This window comes from Patiria miniata, unplaced genomic scaffold (assembly GCF_015706575.1).
Source record: "Patiria miniata isolate m_02_andy unplaced genomic scaffold, ASM1570657v1 HiC_scaffold_5, whole genome shotgun sequence".
NCBI lineage: Eukaryota > Metazoa > Echinodermata > Asteroidea > Valvatida > Asterinidae > Patiria > Patiria miniata.
This window is the reverse complement of record NW_024037072.1, coordinates 7,931,479-7,951,989: the sequence shown is the minus strand read 5'-3', so window position 1 is coordinate 7,951,989 and position 20,511 is coordinate 7,931,479. Positions and strand designations below refer to the sequence as shown.

The 20,511-nt window shown below is 37.2% G+C and overlaps 1 protein-coding gene across 4 annotated transcripts in view; it reads right to left on the bottom strand.

Annotated features, from left to right (window-relative positions):
* LOC119740532 (triple functional domain protein-like) overlaps nt 1-16,382 on the bottom strand; it is a 63,774-nt gene extending 47,392 nt beyond the window's left edge. For 2 of the 4 annotated variants that reach the window (XM_038215873.1, XM_038215874.1), the window contains exon 1: nt 16,041-16,380. In XM_038215873.1, the coding sequence (XP_038071801.1) occupies nt 16,041-16,113 (73 nt within the window). In that variant the 5' untranslated portion in view covers nt 16,114-16,380. Of the gene's footprint in view, nt 1-16,040 lie in introns of all 4 variants that reach the window. The other 2 variants (XM_038215871.1, XM_038215872.1) reach the window with 2 other exon arrangements.
* Nucleotides 16,383-20,511: the final 4,129 nt, after the last annotated feature.

Here is a 20,511-nt window from a genome sequence, read left to right as displayed (position 1 = left end):
CATTTGAAACAGATCGACTGTGAGGAAAGACTCCACAAGTATATTCTATTCGGGTCAACCTGAGTTGCTCCTCATTGCATTTGATTCACAGTGACTCCGGAACATCAGTCTGAAATGGGTGTTGGGGCTCTTCCCCCGCTTTCCGCAGCTTTCTTGAAGAAACGAGAGAACAGTTTAAGGAAGACCCACAAAGTTTTTTCCAGGAAATATGGAGGCTGGGGCAAGATCCTTGATGATTTGGGCAAGAGAGATGACACGATGATGTCCCGAAAGAACCAAAATCTCACATCTGAATGTCCGAAACAAACATGGAATATCTCCTGATGACGAGCAGAGCATACTGTTCGAAATGTCGAGTTAGACCAACTGGTTCTTCTCAGAACCACACAACTCACTAAGAGATATTATTCATTCACATGGGGTTACTGCAAACTTCCACTCATGGAATATCTCATGCTAATGCCTCCATTGGATGATCATCATAACTAAGAGTGGCTACATCGCATTATTTCCATTGGCTAATGAATCTTTAATTCATTATCATTGAAGCTAAAAAAATGCAAAAACTGACACACAAAATAATGTCGATCAAAGAAATGGGCTAAGTACAACGATATTTGAAATTCCACAAGACTCGCTAAACCGTCAAGGAAACACTGAATAAATACAACTCCGTCCAGAGGGGGGAAAAAAAGATGAAGTAGGGAAATCAATAATGGTCATCTCCTAAATGAATCTGGTCTGTAAGACATAGCGTTCATTGGCCCAATACAGTAAGACTGTGGCTGAAGCAAGTTACGTGGTGTCCCTCCGCTTTACCCCACAGTGATTTTGATTTCACCGACTGTCTGCGGAAAGACGTCACGGGGGCCGGCCGATGACGCAATTCATGTTGTACAATCCACTTGATCATGACATAGTCGTCTACCTTGTGTCCGATTTCCCCCTACCGTCTGCCTGCTTGCCCACCCACCCGCCTATCCCCCCCCCCCCCCCCCCCCCTACTGGCATGTTCACCACGACTGGCCGCTATTTCACTTCAGGGTGGACCAGAACAGGTAGTCACAATGTATGCGTGTTACCATCAATCACGATCACGCTCATGAATATCATCAAAATGAATAACAGTAACAAATATTAATTTCTTTTCTTTTTTTTCTTTTTTAAATTTTGAAAACAATTATTTCCCCTTTCATGCCAAAATGAAAAGAAAATACAACAATGAAGAGCATGATTAAGGTAAGGAAAGTAACGGTGATATAACTAGGGGTAACATTGTCAATGTCAGACAAAAAAAGTGGAAGGCCTGAAAGTTGCATTTCTTTCTATTGTTAAAAAAATAATACTGATAATGTCTTTCTCCGAGAATAAAAATGTCTGATTTCAGACTAGAGTCTGAAAATGTTCACGCCTGTTTCAAGAGTATAGCTTGTATGAGGTTTGCCATACAGAGGACCGACAAAAATATATGACACAAATAAATAGAACAACGAGGGTAACGTTGACTCTCAGGAGGGCTATTTTGAGCAAACCAGTGGGCAAAGTCTTGCTTTCTGCTTATAACAAACTCACCAAAATTCGAGTCACATCAAGACAATAGACTCTTATTAACGTTTCTCTTTTGTAGGAAGAGAAATTGACAAAGAAAGACCCTTACAACCTTCAAACACTTAAATCATGAAAACTTGGCATGCTATTAACATTTTAAACTTAATTTATTTTGTTTATGGAGATATTTGATGTGTTTCTTGAGAAACCACTACAAGGTTATTCTATTTTAAATAAGATAAGGGATCAATGAAGATTAATAATAAAGATGAATTCAACCGTAACCTCAAACCCTAAAAGAAAATCCTCTTATTGGAAACAATAAAAGCCTTCTGTTTGACTTTCAAAAGATTGAAACCTTTCAGGGATAAACAAAAATTATACCAACAAACTCTTTAACAAATAAAAAAATAAAAAAATAAAATGTGGACACAGCAGGAAGCCTGCAATAAAATGAAACAGACAGTTGATCATACTCATACAAAATAACTTGACATACATGTATTAGCCTTAAACTTAAAAAAACCCAAATTGTTTAATCGACATGATTTACTATTATTGTATTTGTAATAATGCAACCAATAAAACAATCAATGTCATTAAATGCCGATTATGCCCATGCATACACGCCAGTTATACAACTGTGTTGGAATGCTGACCATACATTATGCCCTTCGCGCCCCCATACAACACAGTACTGTACATGAACACACATGTACATGTGTGTACTTGCTGGGCCTGATGAAATGCTTTAAGCTCATCCAAAGGGAGCTGTTCCATCACACAGGCTCCCTCCCTCTGTTTCAAGCTCACACGGCTGGCTGACCCACAGTAATAAAACTGTAATGAACGCATGCCGACCGTACCAAAGATAACAAGAGAACGAAATGTTTGACAGAGGTTATGCAGGAGGCAAGGCTAGATAAGGGATATTTTTTTTTTTAAACAAAATGGGCTTGTGAAGGGCCAACAAGAAAACATCACATTCTATTAAAGTAGTCCACCTCATCATTCAGTGTCCAGAGTTTCCCATGACAACTGACCACAGTAGTGACCCCTCTGCCTCAAGCAAGATGCACAGATGCACTGATGAGGGGGTTAAGGAACAATACAAGAGGGCCCAAGGGGTGCAATACAGGAAGGAGGGGGGCAGGGGAGGGGTTAGCTGAATAAACAGAGATAGGAGGAGGTAAATATCACTGGAGAACTGAGCCAAATTGAAGACTTTCCAGGTCTGGACCAATTCTATTGAGCGCTTTAATACCACTATTACTTAGCAAAGTTGCACACCAGGCAAAAATCGACAGAGAATCTGACCGTTTTTAAATACTGGCCGAACTTAAATACTTGTGCCCAACACATTTGTGAACTACATGCATATGTGGTCCCATGAAGTTGGCCGTGGATAGTTTCACATATTTGGAAGGTGCTTCAATGAAAATTTGGCACTTTTTTGGCCTAATTTTGGATGCTGGATGTGAACATAAGTCCTCCCGCTGCCTCTTCTTAGACATGGGGGTTGGACAACGACTTTTGGAGGGTTCATGTGAATTGTTTATAGAAGTAGTATTGTAATTTTGTTCCTGATGGGCACAAAATGAAATCATCTCTTGTAATGGTCAGCTTTATGCTTTCGGAATGAATAATTCTCATTTTTGGGTAATATGTTTGATCACAGTTCAACCACACAGCTAGTATAATGATGCGACTGACCCACAAACATGGAACAGGTTTCAAGCACAATCAGCTTAATTTCAGATACAAGGTCCTTCTCTGTGACTAGATAATCAGGAGACATTGGAGATTTTAAGTGACCTATTCGACCACTTTCAATGATGGTGTTCTTTCACTGTTAGCTTCCCCCTCTCCAGAAAAAAAAAATCAAACATAAAAGGATTCCACATCAAAATAAAATCTAAAAATCTACCCTCTCTTTGGATAATTCCATTCCTCTGTTCCTTTGAGGTCTTTGAACCACACCTCTTCAAAAAAAATAAAAATTATCAACCAACACGTGGCACCAGTGAAATTCCCAGGCATTTGAGAGCGCTGTATGCAGCACCCCTAAACTCGATGACAACCGATAATTTGATTATCTCTATACACGCATTTACCGAAGAAAAAAAAACTTGAAAAAGCTGTGATACAAAAGCTTGCTAAGTGCTGACGGGCTCTTTATGGGCGCTTTATCACAACAATTATCACTGGAGCAGGTTTAATATCTGCAGAGGACCATAAACCATTCTTTTCTGCGCTGGCTGAAGGGCCTGTGTGGATCGGTTACGATATGACAACCGAATCAGGCAAGATGGAGATCAGATATAAAATTTCGTGGAATTTACTGAGCTGTGCTGAGAGGCAGAAAGCAGACAAGCATGAAACTGAACAATTTTTTTGTCTTCTTGAAATCATTGTGAGCCCGGAGGTGACTTAAAGTTGTGCTGGAAATTTATGGAACTTGCAATTTTAGGTTAGTTCAACGAGAAAAAAATCCAAGCAGGGAAAAACTTTGGCACAAAATTCAAAGTGTATTTTACTGAAATGCACCTCAACAAGGCAATCAAATTAAAGAAACTCAAATTAAAAATGTGTTAGATCATGAAGTTATTAAACAGATGTATGGGAACATGAGAGGGCAATTCAATATTATTTTCCAATCACATCTTGCTTTAGCTATAAACAACGTGAGTATTGTTTTACATACAAAAAGTATTGTCGATGCCTCAAAACTGCACGATAAATTTCTCATGCGTGAAAATTGATGTGCACTCATTAGGCATGGATTCGGTTCATGGAAATATTTCAAATTAGGGAACAATTAATTTGTATGATTGTGTGTAAAGATATGTAAATCAGGCACATATTTCATTAAGTACATGTGCATGAATGTCATGAAAATGCTAATATTATAGGAGGAATAAAAAACGTATTTTCTTATTTCTCCGTGGTTAAAGTTGCGTCCATGCTTATCTTGACATCAACTTAATGAATATGCATGATTCGTTCACGATTCCAAAGGCTATAACAACACAATGCAACCTGGACGTTACCCTCATAATTGTTCAATGTGTTCACTGCAGAAATCAATGGTATTCATGTTAATAGTAGCATCCTTTGAATGTTAATATATCTGACATTCGAATCTGACCCCCTCCCCCCCCCCCCCCCCCCTCCCTCTGTCAAACAAGAGGCGTACAGGCACGGCAACGTTTGAGAGAAAACTCAAAGAACATGAGCTGGTGTTGCCATGCAGATGTCAGGTTGGGTCTGGGATGTGAAGGCCCATTCAGCTGGGTTGGGTTTAGTAAACACAACGCTGCACTGTCATTTATCTAATAATTACTGATGGGGTTGTTATGAAGTGGCTGATATAAGAGGCAGGGCCCGCCTGTATTCAGCTTCAGACCAGACAAAAAACAGGTTGAAAGAGTGTTTTGTTTTTAATGTTTAAAAAAGAAAATATTAATTGTTTTTGTAAGGAGTTTGCAAATGTGTTCTCAAGAAGAAGGTCGAACTTAGTGGTGTGTACTTACGGGTAGTACTGGAACCGCGTACCCTATTGAAGTAAAACACGGATACCCGGGTACCCATGTTTTACGGGTACCCGGGTACCCGGAAAAGAAACCCAACCCCAAAATTTGAATCCCGGAAGTTGTCTGAAGGGCTTCATAGCTTTACTGTGTAAACTTCAACCTTCACGAGCATCTGTTGCACATGAACATGCACATAAATGTGAAATCTACTTTGGTTTTTTTTTTGGAAATTCGGACGTATTACATAAAATACTTCAATTTCCGACATATCAGTACACCTTGGAAATTCCTTCTTTTTGGGTATAATCCACATATCTATTTCGTGATAACCTTGTGGAGATGTATTCACCTATAGAAATTGCCCTGTGGAGACGTATACAATCTCTTGCTCCCTATTGTGCACATGTCTCCACAGGGCACCGTGTAACAGATCACCCTCTCGAACACAGATCTGCCCAAGGATGAATCACACTTTTTCATGTTTGTTTTGTATTTATTATTTTGCTGGTCCCAGAGGGCAAGCTGTAGTGTCCTCTTTGTACCCATCTCACTAACTGATGGACAGACTAACAGACAGACTGACCAACTGACTGTCACTTGTGACTTACATGTACAGTGGTCTAAGTAAGACCAGCTCTATGCTTTCCCAGTCTTGTTCTTATTCACTGACCCTTATTCATTAATTAACATTACGCAGAATTGTGTTGAATTGAGCAAAGTTAGTATTAAATTAAAGTAAGTTTACTTAAGAGAGAGGTAACTTTCACACATGATCATAAACTGTTGACTGAAGTAGCTCAGATATGTTATTGTTATGAACAGCATCAATGACAGTTTAATAAGGGTTTATATTTTTCACTTAAAGTTGTTTTCCCGTGCTCTTCAACAACTTTGGGTTTTTTTCTCTGAATAAATTATTAACTTGTATGTTTTATTAAATATATATATAAAAACACCTTTTTTCTTATATTGGGCCCAAGCATATATCTGCCTTGCAACTTTAAGCCACAGTTGAAATTATAATATGAGTCCCAATGCTGTGATGCTGTATAATAGCCAACATGTGGCCCCCATCACCAGTATTTGCGCCACATGCAAAATTACAAAACAGAATCCACAAAAATGACTGATTCAAAGGCAGTGACCATGTAAACTGCGTGGCGCCCACCCCAGTACCCTCAGTCTACAAATATCCAACAACTCAACAGTCTCTTGAAAAGCAAAACACCCGGTCCTCCGACAATGGCACAACAAATAAACTTTCTGTCTGACAGAGAAAAAAAGTCACTTCATCACCAGGCCAAGTCAAGTGACAGTAACAACTGGGACACAAAAGAGTACACGGCCTAAGTAAACCAGCCAGCCATGAGGTATATTGGAACGCACACAGTATGTGTCACAGTGTGTACAAGTCCGTGCCTACATTAAACCAGAGTACATTTTTCAATCGTCTGAAGCACTTCGGGCCATTATTGGCCTCCTTTTTCCCTCACCTTTTCCAAGTTGACTCTTTCCTGCTAGCTGCAGGATTAGGTATTTACAAACATGTCAAAGCCATTTTTGGTCGTTTCATTTAGGTAATTCTTATGCAGCAGAACTATTGGATTTTGTTGTACAAGCTGTCGTTACATTCAATGTGTGGACTTCCGAACAAAAGAGGTCCACAAAAATCAGGTAGCAGCGACGTTGTGTGGACATGGGCAAGTCCACACAGTGTTTCCCCCTTTCTGGAAAACAGGTTTAGAGGCATTTTGGGGTTAGGTTTATCAGTGGCAAAGAAACACTAAAGGGAATCATAGAAAAAAAATTGGATTGAAAGTGTATTCACATTGAGAGTAAAATGATTTTTTTCCAGAGATTTTTCTTAACTACACGAAAGCAAGGGAATGTCCACACTAGGTATGTAACGTAAACAGGTGTGGGTTAAAATGAGTTACATCTTTTTTCTGCAGAGGAATAACGAAGTTGCAGCAAATCAAGTTTTCAGATATTCCTAATCAATATTTAAGGAATCTATAAATGGTACACAATTGTGAGCATTTGTATAAAAAAAATAAATATGATTTAGTGATAACACTGGCAATTAATGAACAAACAGAGAAATTCTCCACAACAAATGATGCTGAATACTTAACCCTCATTTTGTGAGGGTAGGCCATAGATACAAATAATGGAAGGTTTGCGGAAACACCATGTACGAATAATTTCTCAACTAAGAGAATGGTTCTGAAAAGAACCAGAGGTATAAACTCAATGTTCTGGTCAGTATGCTCTGACCCTCTTCAGGAGACGGTCAGAGCATACTGACCGGAACGTCGAGTTTATACCTCTAGTTCTTTTCAGAACCATTCTCTTAGTTGAGAAATTATTCGCACATGGTGTTTCCGCAAACCTTTCATTATTTAGTATCTCCACCATGCAAAGCCTCAAATCTTACTTGCCATAGATACAATTATACATTAACATGATGTACAATGAGGTTTTCCTTTCCCTTTTAACAAATAAGTTTTTTTCCGCAATGGCCTACCTCCATGCACAATCTGGCCACTGAAAAGTTGAAATAAACTCGATCTCTGAGGGTGTCACCAAAAATAAACTGGAAAGGTCATTCACAAAGGCCCTTCATACTGGAATATTTTGTTATCCCTCTTTCATTCGGTCAACTGCATCGCGAAATTTGCCACTTCTGAACAATAACTGTTGTATGGAACATTTGGCTTGCCTGGGACTGCTTTTCAATCTGTGATTCTATTGATACATGACCTAGAAATTCAGAACATAGGCAGTACTACAGCAAAGGACAAATTCACACACAAACACCTTACAACTGTTTAAGTATTTTAACATGAATTCAGCAACATGTAACCATTCTATTGTTTTTAACCATTTTGCCGCGAGATTTTAATGGAATGTTTCTCCAGCTTCTTTGCAGCAACATTTTTTTCTTGACAAAGAATTTGTTCATTTTTATCCCCTCTTTACTGAAAGTATGGTGTGCCTGGTTATTGTAAATAACTGAAGATTAATGGAAACGTTCTTCTACTTGCCACCCTCAGGTACTTTCAATAAATGCTACAATTATGTGCAATCATGGTGAAACAGACAAACTGAAGAGATAAAAAAACACTCAGTGTCACATTAAAAACATACCGTTTAAAACATGTCAACTCTCAAGTTGAGGACAAATATAGACCCTAAAATGTTCTGAGGAAGTACAAATCAAATGAAGAACGTGTTCTGCTTTCCAAAACTTTCCATTTTAAAACCCTCTTACATCAAGTGTGCTGTGGGTTATATTCAGAACTTATCAGGCGATGCTTTTGGTCCACAAATTTTGGTCAGGAAGTTGCCCCTATCCAATGACAACACAGGGCATGGAAAATAGTCCCCATTCATGTGTCACTTCAATGAGGTCCAAATTTTAAGGTTTCACTTTTCAAAAGATGTTGGGTTTTCTTAGCAAAGCATCCCCTTGTGTCCCCCTTTTTTCCCATCCCTTCGATGGCTAATGAAATGGACAAGAGAGGGGAGGTGATTTTGTACACACATTCCTCGTCTTTTGAGAGAACTACTTCAACACAAGCGAGTGTTTGCAGCCCCCAAATCGCGATTTTCAATGCGGGTTCAATGGGGCAGCAAATCTTACAAAAGAAAAAGATGAAAAAGCTTACAGCGCATAACAAACTAGAAGGAGGAGAGTATTTTGCTTGTATATACACAGTCGCCACTAATACGCCACCACCTGCATAGATTAAAGTCACTTTAAAACCAGTGCGGAGTTCCTTTTCAATCCTGGCTATTTTTTGATGTGGTTTTCTGTGCAATGAAGCGATAGAACAAGCTTTGGTGCTTTAATCAAGGGTGAAATGCTTAAAGGGGGTCTGAGGATCCCAGGTTGATAAAAAAAAGGCAAGGGTCAGTGATCTTAAGCCGACTCAAATCCTGTCAGAAGCTAATTTTGAAGAGATACTAAGTACTTTTGAGCGCCGAGATTTGTAAAAAGCTGAGCATCCAAAAATGTCTGTAAACTCGCTGCTTGTAGACTTTATCCTGGAAAGCGACGCTTAGCGCGCTGTTCATGTCGTGTGCAGAGTTTCGTTAATAGCTTACCACTCAATCTATCTCATAATAATGGTTTGCAGGATTTAGCACTTACTTGTTTTTTCTTTAATTTCAGCTAGTCTCTGCTAATGTATGTATAATAGTCGGGTTCTTTAATAAAGCAGCTGGCTGATGGATTTGACACCTATTCTTGGAATCTGGGAACGAGACCGTCCCTTGCTAAAAATACCGAATTCTTTCTTGGGGGATGCTATGTTAATTAATCCATTCATGTGGAAAGAATGCCAGTCAGACTCCTGCTGACATTACAATCATTAATGTCTTTTCCTTTAAGTGGTAATATCAGCTCACTTCAGATTGCAAATTTTGTTTTTGTTTTATTGTATTTTTAAAAAATTTCCCTTGCTAAGTATTAAGTTTAAGCCCTTACTTGCTTTACTGCCCCAAACCGCCCTGCCTGTTATCCCTGTACCACCCAAAACCATCGCTTCAATGTATGGTTTCAAATATTTATCTAGGATGAAAAACTATACAATACAATATAGCAAGAGTGCTAACAGGGGCTAAGTTCAAGATCTACTGCCCAAGCAACCTGGGAAAAAAACAAATATAAAACAAAAATTCTGTAAATCAGGCTTAACGTTTAGTTCACTACTGTAAAAAAAAAAAATCAAATCAGAAATACTAGATATTAGGCTCACTTTTTATTTCATTTTGCTATTAGTATTATTTTATCCGACCATAAATTTGATCCGATTGTAAGGCAATAGTCCCATCAGTCAATGAGACCACTGATAACTAGTACTTGGGTTGCGCTGTCAACAGGAAGAGCTTAGACGGAATGCGGCGGGAAATAAAAGACTACATATCCCAGCAGTCTGTGATAGTGCTCTGTCATCATGGATTCCTTGTTCGCGTCGGCTCCGACCACAGCTAGTATAATTTCCTGGTTCAGAGATTATAATTTGTTTCATGTATAAAAAAAAACACAACCAGTATTAAAATAAAAAAAGATAAATTCCACTTGAGAAGCATAAACTTTGGTCACTGCACTTTAATGTTATTTGATTAATTATGAAATGCCGGCATATTTCGGATGAATCTATATATTATCACATTATCTCTCATGTAACATGTTGGTTGGCTGACATAGCTGAACTAGAGAAATTTTGGATTATTGTTAATTTTTTTTTTTATGGCAGATGGATTTATTCATAAGCACAGCCTGATATTTTATTGTCCATATTCCTAACGTGAAGCAAAATATGGCAAGGTATAAATTGATGTCAGCTATACAAAAAAAAAGACTATAAAACTACTGAACTTTTATTGTGTGGTAATCTGGGGCGGAACCATGTGTTGTTATTTTATTTCATTTTATTTCTTTATTTATTTATTAGTTTGTCTTGTGGTTCTTACGAGTACCTGTATCTCGCAAATGAACAGAACGGAATATACTGCCCAATAAATCTGAATTCAAGGTAATATAACATTTGCTTTTGCTGTAATTTTCAGAAATTGATGGACGGACTTGGGGGTTACACTGACCTGCTGGAAAAACCAAGAAAAAAATGCTGTTCCTATAGTCTGGTTCCCCGACCCATGTCTCCGACCCTATTAGACAAAATGGAGTAATTTATAGACGTCGGGGAATTGTCAGGTCAGGGAACCAGACTAGCTGGCTTGCACCCGTTCATGGATGTGTAACCGATTGCAAACAAAATGTGGCTAACTAAATTTGGTAAATTGGGGGCTATATTTGAAAAAAAAGTCAGTTTTTCCAACGATGGTCACCTGACTATCGTTGGAAATTGATACAAAATGCCACTTTTCTTGAAAATGACAGCACCCCAAGTGCCATATTTCATTGGATGTTTGACATGCTTGAGACAGTCAAGTACATGTAACGTACATATTATTTGGTAGTTCTGTTTTTTTGATGTTTGCAAATATTGTATAATTACCTTCACAGGTTTTGTTTACAACTATACCATACTACAAAATTAAGATTCAAACAATGTTACTATTTACTGACTGCACCATGCAATTATTCAAATCTTTTATCCTTTTTTTATTTATAGCAAGCTAAGAACAAAATCTGAAAAAAATCTTTCCAGAGAAGTAATGACAAGAAAAGGTGCTGCTTTGAGCCTCAATTTAAATAATTTCTGGATGGTAAATTGAAGTAATTTTTTAAGCACTTTATTTTGGGAGGCAACGGTAACTGATTGGTAGCAAAAAAATGGTTGATTTATTTCAGATGTTTCTTCCCACATCTTAAGAAGCAAAATAAACATGTTACACTTTCAACAGACAATCTTCAATGCTGTAAAGCAGTAGGATTTACTGATGTCTGGAAATGTTCTTCTTATTAAAGTAACTCTTTATAATATACACAGGGTTCATTATTTGTGGATTTCTTGTTAAATGGATGCACTAGGTAACAGCTATAAACTTATTATTTGAATTCTTCAAATTTAAAATATTGTTCATTTCCCGATTCTTTTTATTTTTCATAGAGAAATTATTCCGAAAATAATATGCAGCCTACTCCAATTCTAATGCTTAACCTGAAAGCCAGAAAAGTTATAACAGAAAATCTGACCCACTGACAGACAATAACTGATATGCGATCATTTCAGAACCATGATCTTTTCTCACTGTTATATCACATGGGTACTATAGCAAGAAAACAAAGGCTGCGATAAATCATGCCGCTCAGACATGTCAATTAAGTATCAAGATATTTCAACTGTAGTGTTAGTCACAAGTGCCTGAAACTGAAAACCTCACGCTCACAATTCGTTTTATCAAAACAAGGAGAGAATACAAAAAATCTGTTAATAATAAGTGCGAGGAGTGATTCCTAAATGATACTGCCTTAGATTTTGCAAATTGGATGAGCTATCAACAACTTGTCGCTTGATAGAGATGCAACCCCCCCCCCCCCTTTCCTCTTCACTGCACGGTCCGAAGAGGGTAGCTAGTCTAACAAATGACGTAGGTCGTACGTAAAATGGACGTGCCTTGTATGCTAAAAATAGCCCTCGCCAGCCAGCACTGCCACGCTAGTGTTTGTCTATTGGCTCGATCTTTGCACAGTGCCTCCATATCACCCCAGACACTACGCGCTGATGATTTTGTTATTCTGGTTAACAATTTACATAGATTTTTTGCAAAGCAATTCAGAGAAAAGACTGTAGAATCTGGCATCTGTTCCCTTTTTTTTTGCAGATGTCAACCTTGCGTGAATAAAATCTGGAATTAAGTGAAGCTTTGAAAAACATTCTTCCAGATTTGCTTGCTCCTTTTCAACAAATGTTTCCCCTTTTACTACAAGCAATAATCACTTTCCAAACCCTTCCAAACCTCCAAAGTCCCAACCATTCCCAACAACGATATTCTGTCCCACTGCAGATAGATTGTTGTTAGCGGACATGTGGTTCATGTTCATGGTAATTATACAAAAATAACATCTCTGGAACTGACTTCAACTTTTGATATAAACTTTATCTCTCATGAGCCACAGCTCTTAAAATTAAAGGAGATGAAGACATCCTGTGATGGGCTCGGTTATTAACATAAAACAGAATAGAAATTAACAGACACAGACATCCCATATAAAATGTGACCCCCCCCCCCCACCCTGTAAATAAACGCCCCCACGCAGACTGACTGAAATCTTGTCTTAAATGTCTGCCATCATCACAGACTGAATTAAAAGGATGGCAATAATGATGTTTATAAAACCTTGCCACCAAGTGCATGGTTTCCATCAAATTGTACACACTCTTGTCTAGGCTTTTCGGATTCTCGGAAGCTGCCATCAGTCGACTAATATACATGTTGACATCATCCAAGAAATATCTCATGAACAAAAATAAATCAAGCCAAAAAATAAACTATTGAAATGCAGAAACCAACTGGGCCTTATTCTTTGCATATGAATGCTCAGTCACAACACAAGTCTTAGAAATAGGAAAAATAGTGGATATTCTGGAATAAAATATGTATGGGAATAAAAGTTAAGACCAAATTATACAAAAAAATATAAAAGTGTCTCTGATTCTGCTAAAGTGAAATCAATAAAAATGTTTGTATAATACTGTTCATTATTGACATGTGGCTCAGAGCTTGCTTTGTTTGTATTCTGATAAAAGATAAGCCCATGCAGCAGACTAAATTCAGGCTTGAATTAACTGTTCATATATTTAATAAAAGTACATGCGTGAGATTTTGTGGAAAATAACAAATAAATAACGTAAAAAATATTTGCCTGAGTAATACAGGGTCTTTCTAAGGTACATTTTCATTTTTTTATAATTAAAAAAAAAAGATATTTCTGAAAAAATCCCCATCTAATTCCTTCATTATTTAATAAGAAAAAACATCAATGATGAAAACTCCCCATTAAGGCTTTTCTTTCTAATCCATGAGTCTAGAAAAATTGTTGACAAATCCCACTTTGAAAGTAAAAAACACAACTGACAAAAGGATAAATTTGTATAGGTGTCATTAGTTTAAGTAATAGGGTCAATCTTTCACCAAGATAAAAATTTAAGACTGACATGCATTTAATCCCAGAGTGACTAAATCTATTGTACACCTTATTGTAAACATTTTGTTTGCCAATGCAATCGTAATTAGACTCTGAAGTCTAATTCTTTCTGTCACATACTTCATAATAAAAAAAATACTTTCCAAAGAGTCCCCAATATCCCTTTATTAAAAGAAAGTACACAACTTTTCCAAGAATTACTGTGAGCATTGAAAATGTCTGGTCTCAAGTTCTATGAGCTAATCCAGAACACAATAACTTAACTGACATTTCTGGCCTAAAAACTCCAAAAAAACTAATTGGTCTGTTCAGGCTGCGCCTGGCTGTCCAGCTGCACCAAACCCTGAGGCAACATACATCATTACAAGCATTTGAACTTTATAAACCAAGACCACATTTATCATATTTTCAAGGACATGAATTAATATATCAGAGAAAAAAAATAAATCAGTCCATTAAATTGTTTTTGTATAATCTAGTCTGTTTGATCATGGAGCTATCATGGTTTGAACATGGCCCTCCCAGTCCCAAGTGTTGACTTATGTAAACGACATGGAAACCCAGTACCATAAAAGTGTATATTTATACAAACTCTGGAATTCAAAATAAACAAACAGGGCACCTATGCACTGTGCCATGTTATATATCTTTTCACTGACATAAAAAAGCAGTACTTAGCATTTCATGCCCAGCAAAAACATTTAAAAAAAAAAAAAATAATTCCTGTATATTGCTTTTGACTTGGTACCCGGCTGAAGTTTGCTGAGCATCCAAATTTGGCAAGCAATATTTTCTATAAAATCTTAAGAAGACGATTCTGTGGACAAACAAATGAAAGCGATGTTGTCCTTCAAAAGATCTTCTTTTTTTAACCAGGCCTCATCTTAAAATTGTATGATTTGTTGATTTATTTGATTTGTGTTTATATTTACCCTCCCCCCCCCAAAAAAAAATAATCATATCAAACATTAGAATATATTTTGTTTAGGTTGTATCAGAGGTTTTTTTCTGTTTGAAAGTACCAGAAAATTGGGCACTGAACATATTTCCAATAATTTATTGGAAAATTAAACTGATATTGTATTTCTATTTGTTTTCAAAACACCAGGCCTTAACTTAAACTCTTGCTTATCTATATTGTAGGTGTTTGTTTTAACTTAGCATTTCAAGAATGTCAAGCTATTTTGCCTAAACATGACCAATGACACCCCCCCCCAACACACACGACTTTTTTCTTTTCTTATCGAAGCGCCAAAGAATCTATTGATCCCCCATCAGGAGAAACAATCACGGCGAGATTACACCTTTAATCAAGCATTTAGCCTTTTAACCTATTTACTTTTTCTCGGAGTGGCATTTAGGCTCAATTTGTTGACAGATAGCTCCCATCTATTTAAGGATCTACAGACGTGGGCCTGACATTACAAGTATTCAAATATATATATATATATTTTTTTTTTTTTTTTTTTTTTTTTTCAATTTCATTTTTTTTTATGATCACATAAAATCAGGGACAGGTACATGTACATGCTGTGTGTACTGAAAGTCTGCAATGTTAAAATATATTTAATACAAAATACAGTCAGGTGTGTTAGTGGGTTGCAGGCATTTTTTGTAGGAAATTTGAAGTACTCAAAAGTACATCATTGTGCCAATATTTTATCAGCATAAATTATAAAAAGCAAGAATTCTCTAAATTGAAGGACTTATATCGCTCTGCTGGTTATACCATTATAAAATTTGAGAGAAAATTATTTGTCACTTAAATTAAGCCAGATTTTTGCGGCAAATATTTTACACTTTTCAAGAGAGGTTGCAAAATACACGTACATGAAACACAGAATAGCAAAATTTGCCCAAAACCACGAAAGGCATCTACTTAACATTTTTACAAAATAGCAGTTAATTGTTGTTCTTGAGTTTGGGTATTTGCAACTCTAACCCTCGGACCATGACTATAAAATTAACAAAATTCATCCAACAGGGTATAGTTTTCATGAAAAACAAGAATGAAGACTACATGTACATCAACCATTTAGCGATTTCACCCTAGATGTGCAACAATTTCCATGATTAAATTACACGCCGCAGATTGCATTAATATGACAATAGAACTCCCACCATTTATAAACACTACAATATGCTGTGCATTACTGCACTCAGTAGATAAACGTTCACACCTACAAGTGGCTAGAATGATAGCTGTCGAAAAGAAAGGCATTAAAAAAAAAAATCCAAAACCAAGTCCTCCATGTTGTAAATGAAAGAGAGCTGCTCACAAAAACAGAACTGAAAACATCACCAGTAAAGACCTGAAAAACCAAGGGAAGATGTCATACCTTTCTTGCCCAGTATCCTCCGAAAGGAGCGTCTGAGTCGTGTCCCACGATTACCATGATTATTTCCATCCATTTTGGACTTGTTTTCAACAAGCAAAGAGCACCGCTAATTGACTAGATCCATGCATCCGTGGCCGGTGGAGAAAGAAACGCTTCTTCGTTTTTTCTTAATTATTATTATTGCTGGAAATGGGCTACCCGTGCCGGTGGGTAAAGTGATGCAGTGTGTGTTTTATATTTCTTTGGTTTAATACTGTACCCACTGCATTGTACATGTACAGACTGAGTGTGCATAGTACTGTGCGGTTTGGCCGCTGACAATCTCCCAGCCAATGTATATGAAGGCATTATAATTCTACCATCTGTCCTCAGTTGTTCCCCTTGACTATGCGGCCGATCCAGTCTGTGGGGTTACTCCCTCTGGGCTGAGGGTGCTGCAGCAGCGCTGGCCCCATGTTAATCAGGTTATAGATGATAGGATGCTATGATGAGCGTTTGATAGTCGGATATCTCACTGCGTGGTTTGTGACCGTAGCATAATGCTGACAAGGGTTGGAACCCAGTGTCCGGGTTCATCTTACACTGGGATTTTCAAACCAAACATCCTTTTACAACATATTTCTATTGATTCCTGAAAAGATTCTGATCCATGCTCAGTTATTATGTTAAATCGGTTCAACTTCTAAAGCTGTTCAATGCGACTTAATGTTTTTATTTTTGTGTAATTTTTTATGAGAGGGCCCCTTTTGGAAAACACTTGGTTTTGTTTTTTTATGAAATGGACTACCCTTGTAAACGATTACACTGAATAAAATAAATATAGCAATAAATAAAAGACTGTCAATGCAACTTCTGGAACTCAAACTGATAGCTTTCGTGGAGTTGTCTTGTGAAAAATTCGATGAAATATCAACTAAAAGAAATAACAGCACTAATTTTGGTATTTACTCACAGGTTTCCCCAAGTGCATCACAGCCAACAACAGAAAATGTTATATAAAAACCACTTAATGTCAGGGAAGACGATTTCAGGGGCCAAACCAATATTTTCTTAAATTCAAAATGGAGAATCTTTAAGGGGAAACAGGAAAAAAAAAATCATCATCAGCTAAATATTTTGTTCATGAATGGTCCCATAACAACTACTGTGGGCCCTAAAGTTTTTGGGTTGTATTTTAGTATCTCATTTTATATATATTTTTTACAATTAACTTCATGAAATGTATCCATTTAACTGTTATCTAGCATGTATTTTGTGAGAGTTTATTGTAAATCTCCATATTTTTTGAGCGGGTTGACGTAATGTTATTTGCGTTTATGCAAGGAAAGGTCAATTTAAGCGAAGCAGCACAGCTCATGTCAAATTCCATCAGAATTATAGCCGGCCAGTTTAATTACTTCATGCAACCGAACGTATATATGGCGTTTAGCATTCCCCATAGCTGGGGGATTGAATTTTTTTTAAGCGGCGATGGATGAATCGTTCAGATGATTAATTTGGGCAATACTAAAGATTGTCAACCAGGTTTGATCGCTGGCATCAGCAACTAATAAATATGATTAACCCTCGGTGGGAACCGGCTAATATACTAGATGAAACGACATCTTTTCGTGCATTTTGGCACGGGAATTTCTGGGCAAGGATTAAAGGATTTGAATACATCTGTTTGATTCATGGTAGCTGTGAAGAAATGCTGCATTAAATTGCCAGAAACTTGCATACATTACAAAGACAAGTACGTTAACCATTACAAATTGAAAGCAGTGAAATTCAGATAATTGCACAAAATAAAGTTCCCTTTTCCTTTGTGACTCGCAGGCTTCAAGATATTTTTCTTTTTAAATGCTCCAGTACACAAATAGAATCAAGCAACATAAAGGGTCAATGGTATGAAGGGTTATTCAGAGACCGTATATATTTTATACTAAACAATGGGCTTTTCTGGTTTGACCTGTTGTACAAATAGCCAAGTCACATCACTTATTACTGAATGTGTGTCAAAGAAAAAGTCTAAATAACTTACTTAATAATAAAACAACAGTAATAATACTAATAAAGATGTGTTGATAGCTCTTTCTATGAGCATTTCAAATCGCTCTAGACTATGTGAACAAGTTGGTTCTTAACTGACTTTTGAATGAGTATTCATTTAGCAAAAGCACTCTGCACTCTAAATATATCATTAAACACGGATAAAGGAATATTATAAAAATACATGTCCGCTTATGATGCTGTTCAATCTAGGCCAGAACCCTATGTAATGAAAAGTCTGTTTTTCAACCATGCTAAATAAAAGCTTAAAGTCAGACAAAGACGTGATGAAAATTAGCCTTACAGTATACTTTTTATTGGGGGGGGGGGGGGGGAATAGGGAATGAGAAGTGTACATTACTAAGGAAGATGCACATTTCACTGACATCTTTGAATCTAATTGCATTGTCTCAGTAATAGTCAAGCAGGTATGGAAACGTAAAAGCCACACTGTCGACTGCAGACTCATTCCCCTACCAGATCGGGTCGCAATCTTTAAATTACATTCAGCCGAATAAATCACCATATAATTATCATTTGGTTGTGGCGTTGCTTGGTCAGACTCATTTATAAATACAGAGCGCTGCGTTCACTCGTATTGAACTCCGGGGGGGGGGGGGGGGGGGGGTTGACAGAAAAAATAAAAGCAACAAATGCTGGATAGGGACTTTAGCCCCACTGGCTCAGGCAAAATGTCATATCATTCAATACAAATTATTGTGTCTTTATTAGCGACGGCTTGTTTATTGTACTTGCTGGCTGTATTGAAGGCAACGATGCTACAATGCCAGCAATCTCGGTTCCAGCTCCTTATTTAATAATTGCATGTTTTAATGAAATGTGTTTCAGAATCAGTTGGGATGCCCACTTTTTGTTGTTGTTGAGAGCTGCATGTTAGCCTGTTTTGTGACATGTCTCAATTGGAGGGAGATGTCAATTGTTTTGACAAATAAAAGATAGAAATAAGAACCCTAACTCCCTAGGGTCTGTAAAAAAATTATATTAAAATTAAAGGATTCAGGCTGTCAGGGATAATGAGCATTGCTACCCTGTTGTTATAAAAATTAGCCTCCAGCCAACATTGAGTTCTTAAAAAAAACTTAGGGGGGGGGGGGTTTCAAGGGCCTTATATTTGGTGTAAGATACGAAAAAACATTTCCACTTGTACAAGATATTGGATCATTTGCTTTTCATGCATTTTGTTCATTTCCAATAATAAAATCATTCAAAATCCAAAGAAAAGTGTTTGAACACCTAAACCTGGTGAAGTTTCAGCTCAGTGGACGTTACACTTTTGAGAAAATATTGAAAAACAATGCACAACCTTTTGATCACAAAAGACAATTACGTCAATGTCTCTCTTTACCAAAAATCAGTCAATTGACTGATCGTTGGAAATCACCTACAAATCTTGATTTCTTCTAAATGACAGCAAGCCAGACAGACTAATTTCACGGGGTGTTTAGTCCCAGTATGTTCTATAATCCAAGTATTCAAAACCTTTTAATAATAATTTGGTTACGTTTGCGATAAATGCAGATAATCCTATTTGCCTTTCAAAGTCCAAATCAGGATTATGGCAGATTGCTAGCCACACATCTTAAATCAAGAAAAATGCTTTTAAGAAATACTGAACGGAGAATTGGCTGATCTTGCGTCTAGATGTCGACTTCCCTTGGCCCAGCCCACATGCATTTCAATCGATTGGATGTATCATGTAGATTCTAGAAATGATACCAGCTCAGAAACCTTTAGGACTGTCAAGTAAAAGAACGACCGAAAAAAAACGCCTTCCGGCAAGATCATTAAAATGATATTCGGGGCAATCACAGCGAGACATCAATGAGAGCATTTAGGTAGCGATTTCAGCTCAGATGCAATAAGCGCGCAAGAATTAGGTTAAGTGTAGGCCTGTGATGTACAGGCATTTTATTTTTCTCACTCTCTGGAAAACTCTCATATTTCAAGTTCTGCATTGTATAATCTGGAGTCACATACAAACACAAAATTCTACCAGTTATGCTGTTAAAATTCATCTTTAATTTTTGTTTTGTTTTGTATTTTTGAAAAAGAATACAAGTCGGCTAATATAAATTTGCAGGCAACACACTGATGTATCAAAAATAAAAGTAAACTGTGAAAGAAAAGTAAACACCTGCCTCTGAAGTGACCAAACGGCTACCGATCAAAAGTCAATTTAAAAAAACATAAATCATACCACACATGAGAATTTATGGTGAATTTAAACTCGGCTGAAAGATAATTCTCGGTCCGTACTGCTTAGTCATGACGCGTGGAGCGGCTTCGCAATGCGGAGGAACCTTTTAGCATTATACCCGGTTGCCTATCCTCCGCGCTGCCAAATCGTATAAATTCATGACCGTAGCCGTTTCCATGGCAACGCCGTCATGTGATTCCAGTTGGGTGGGTATTAGGCAGA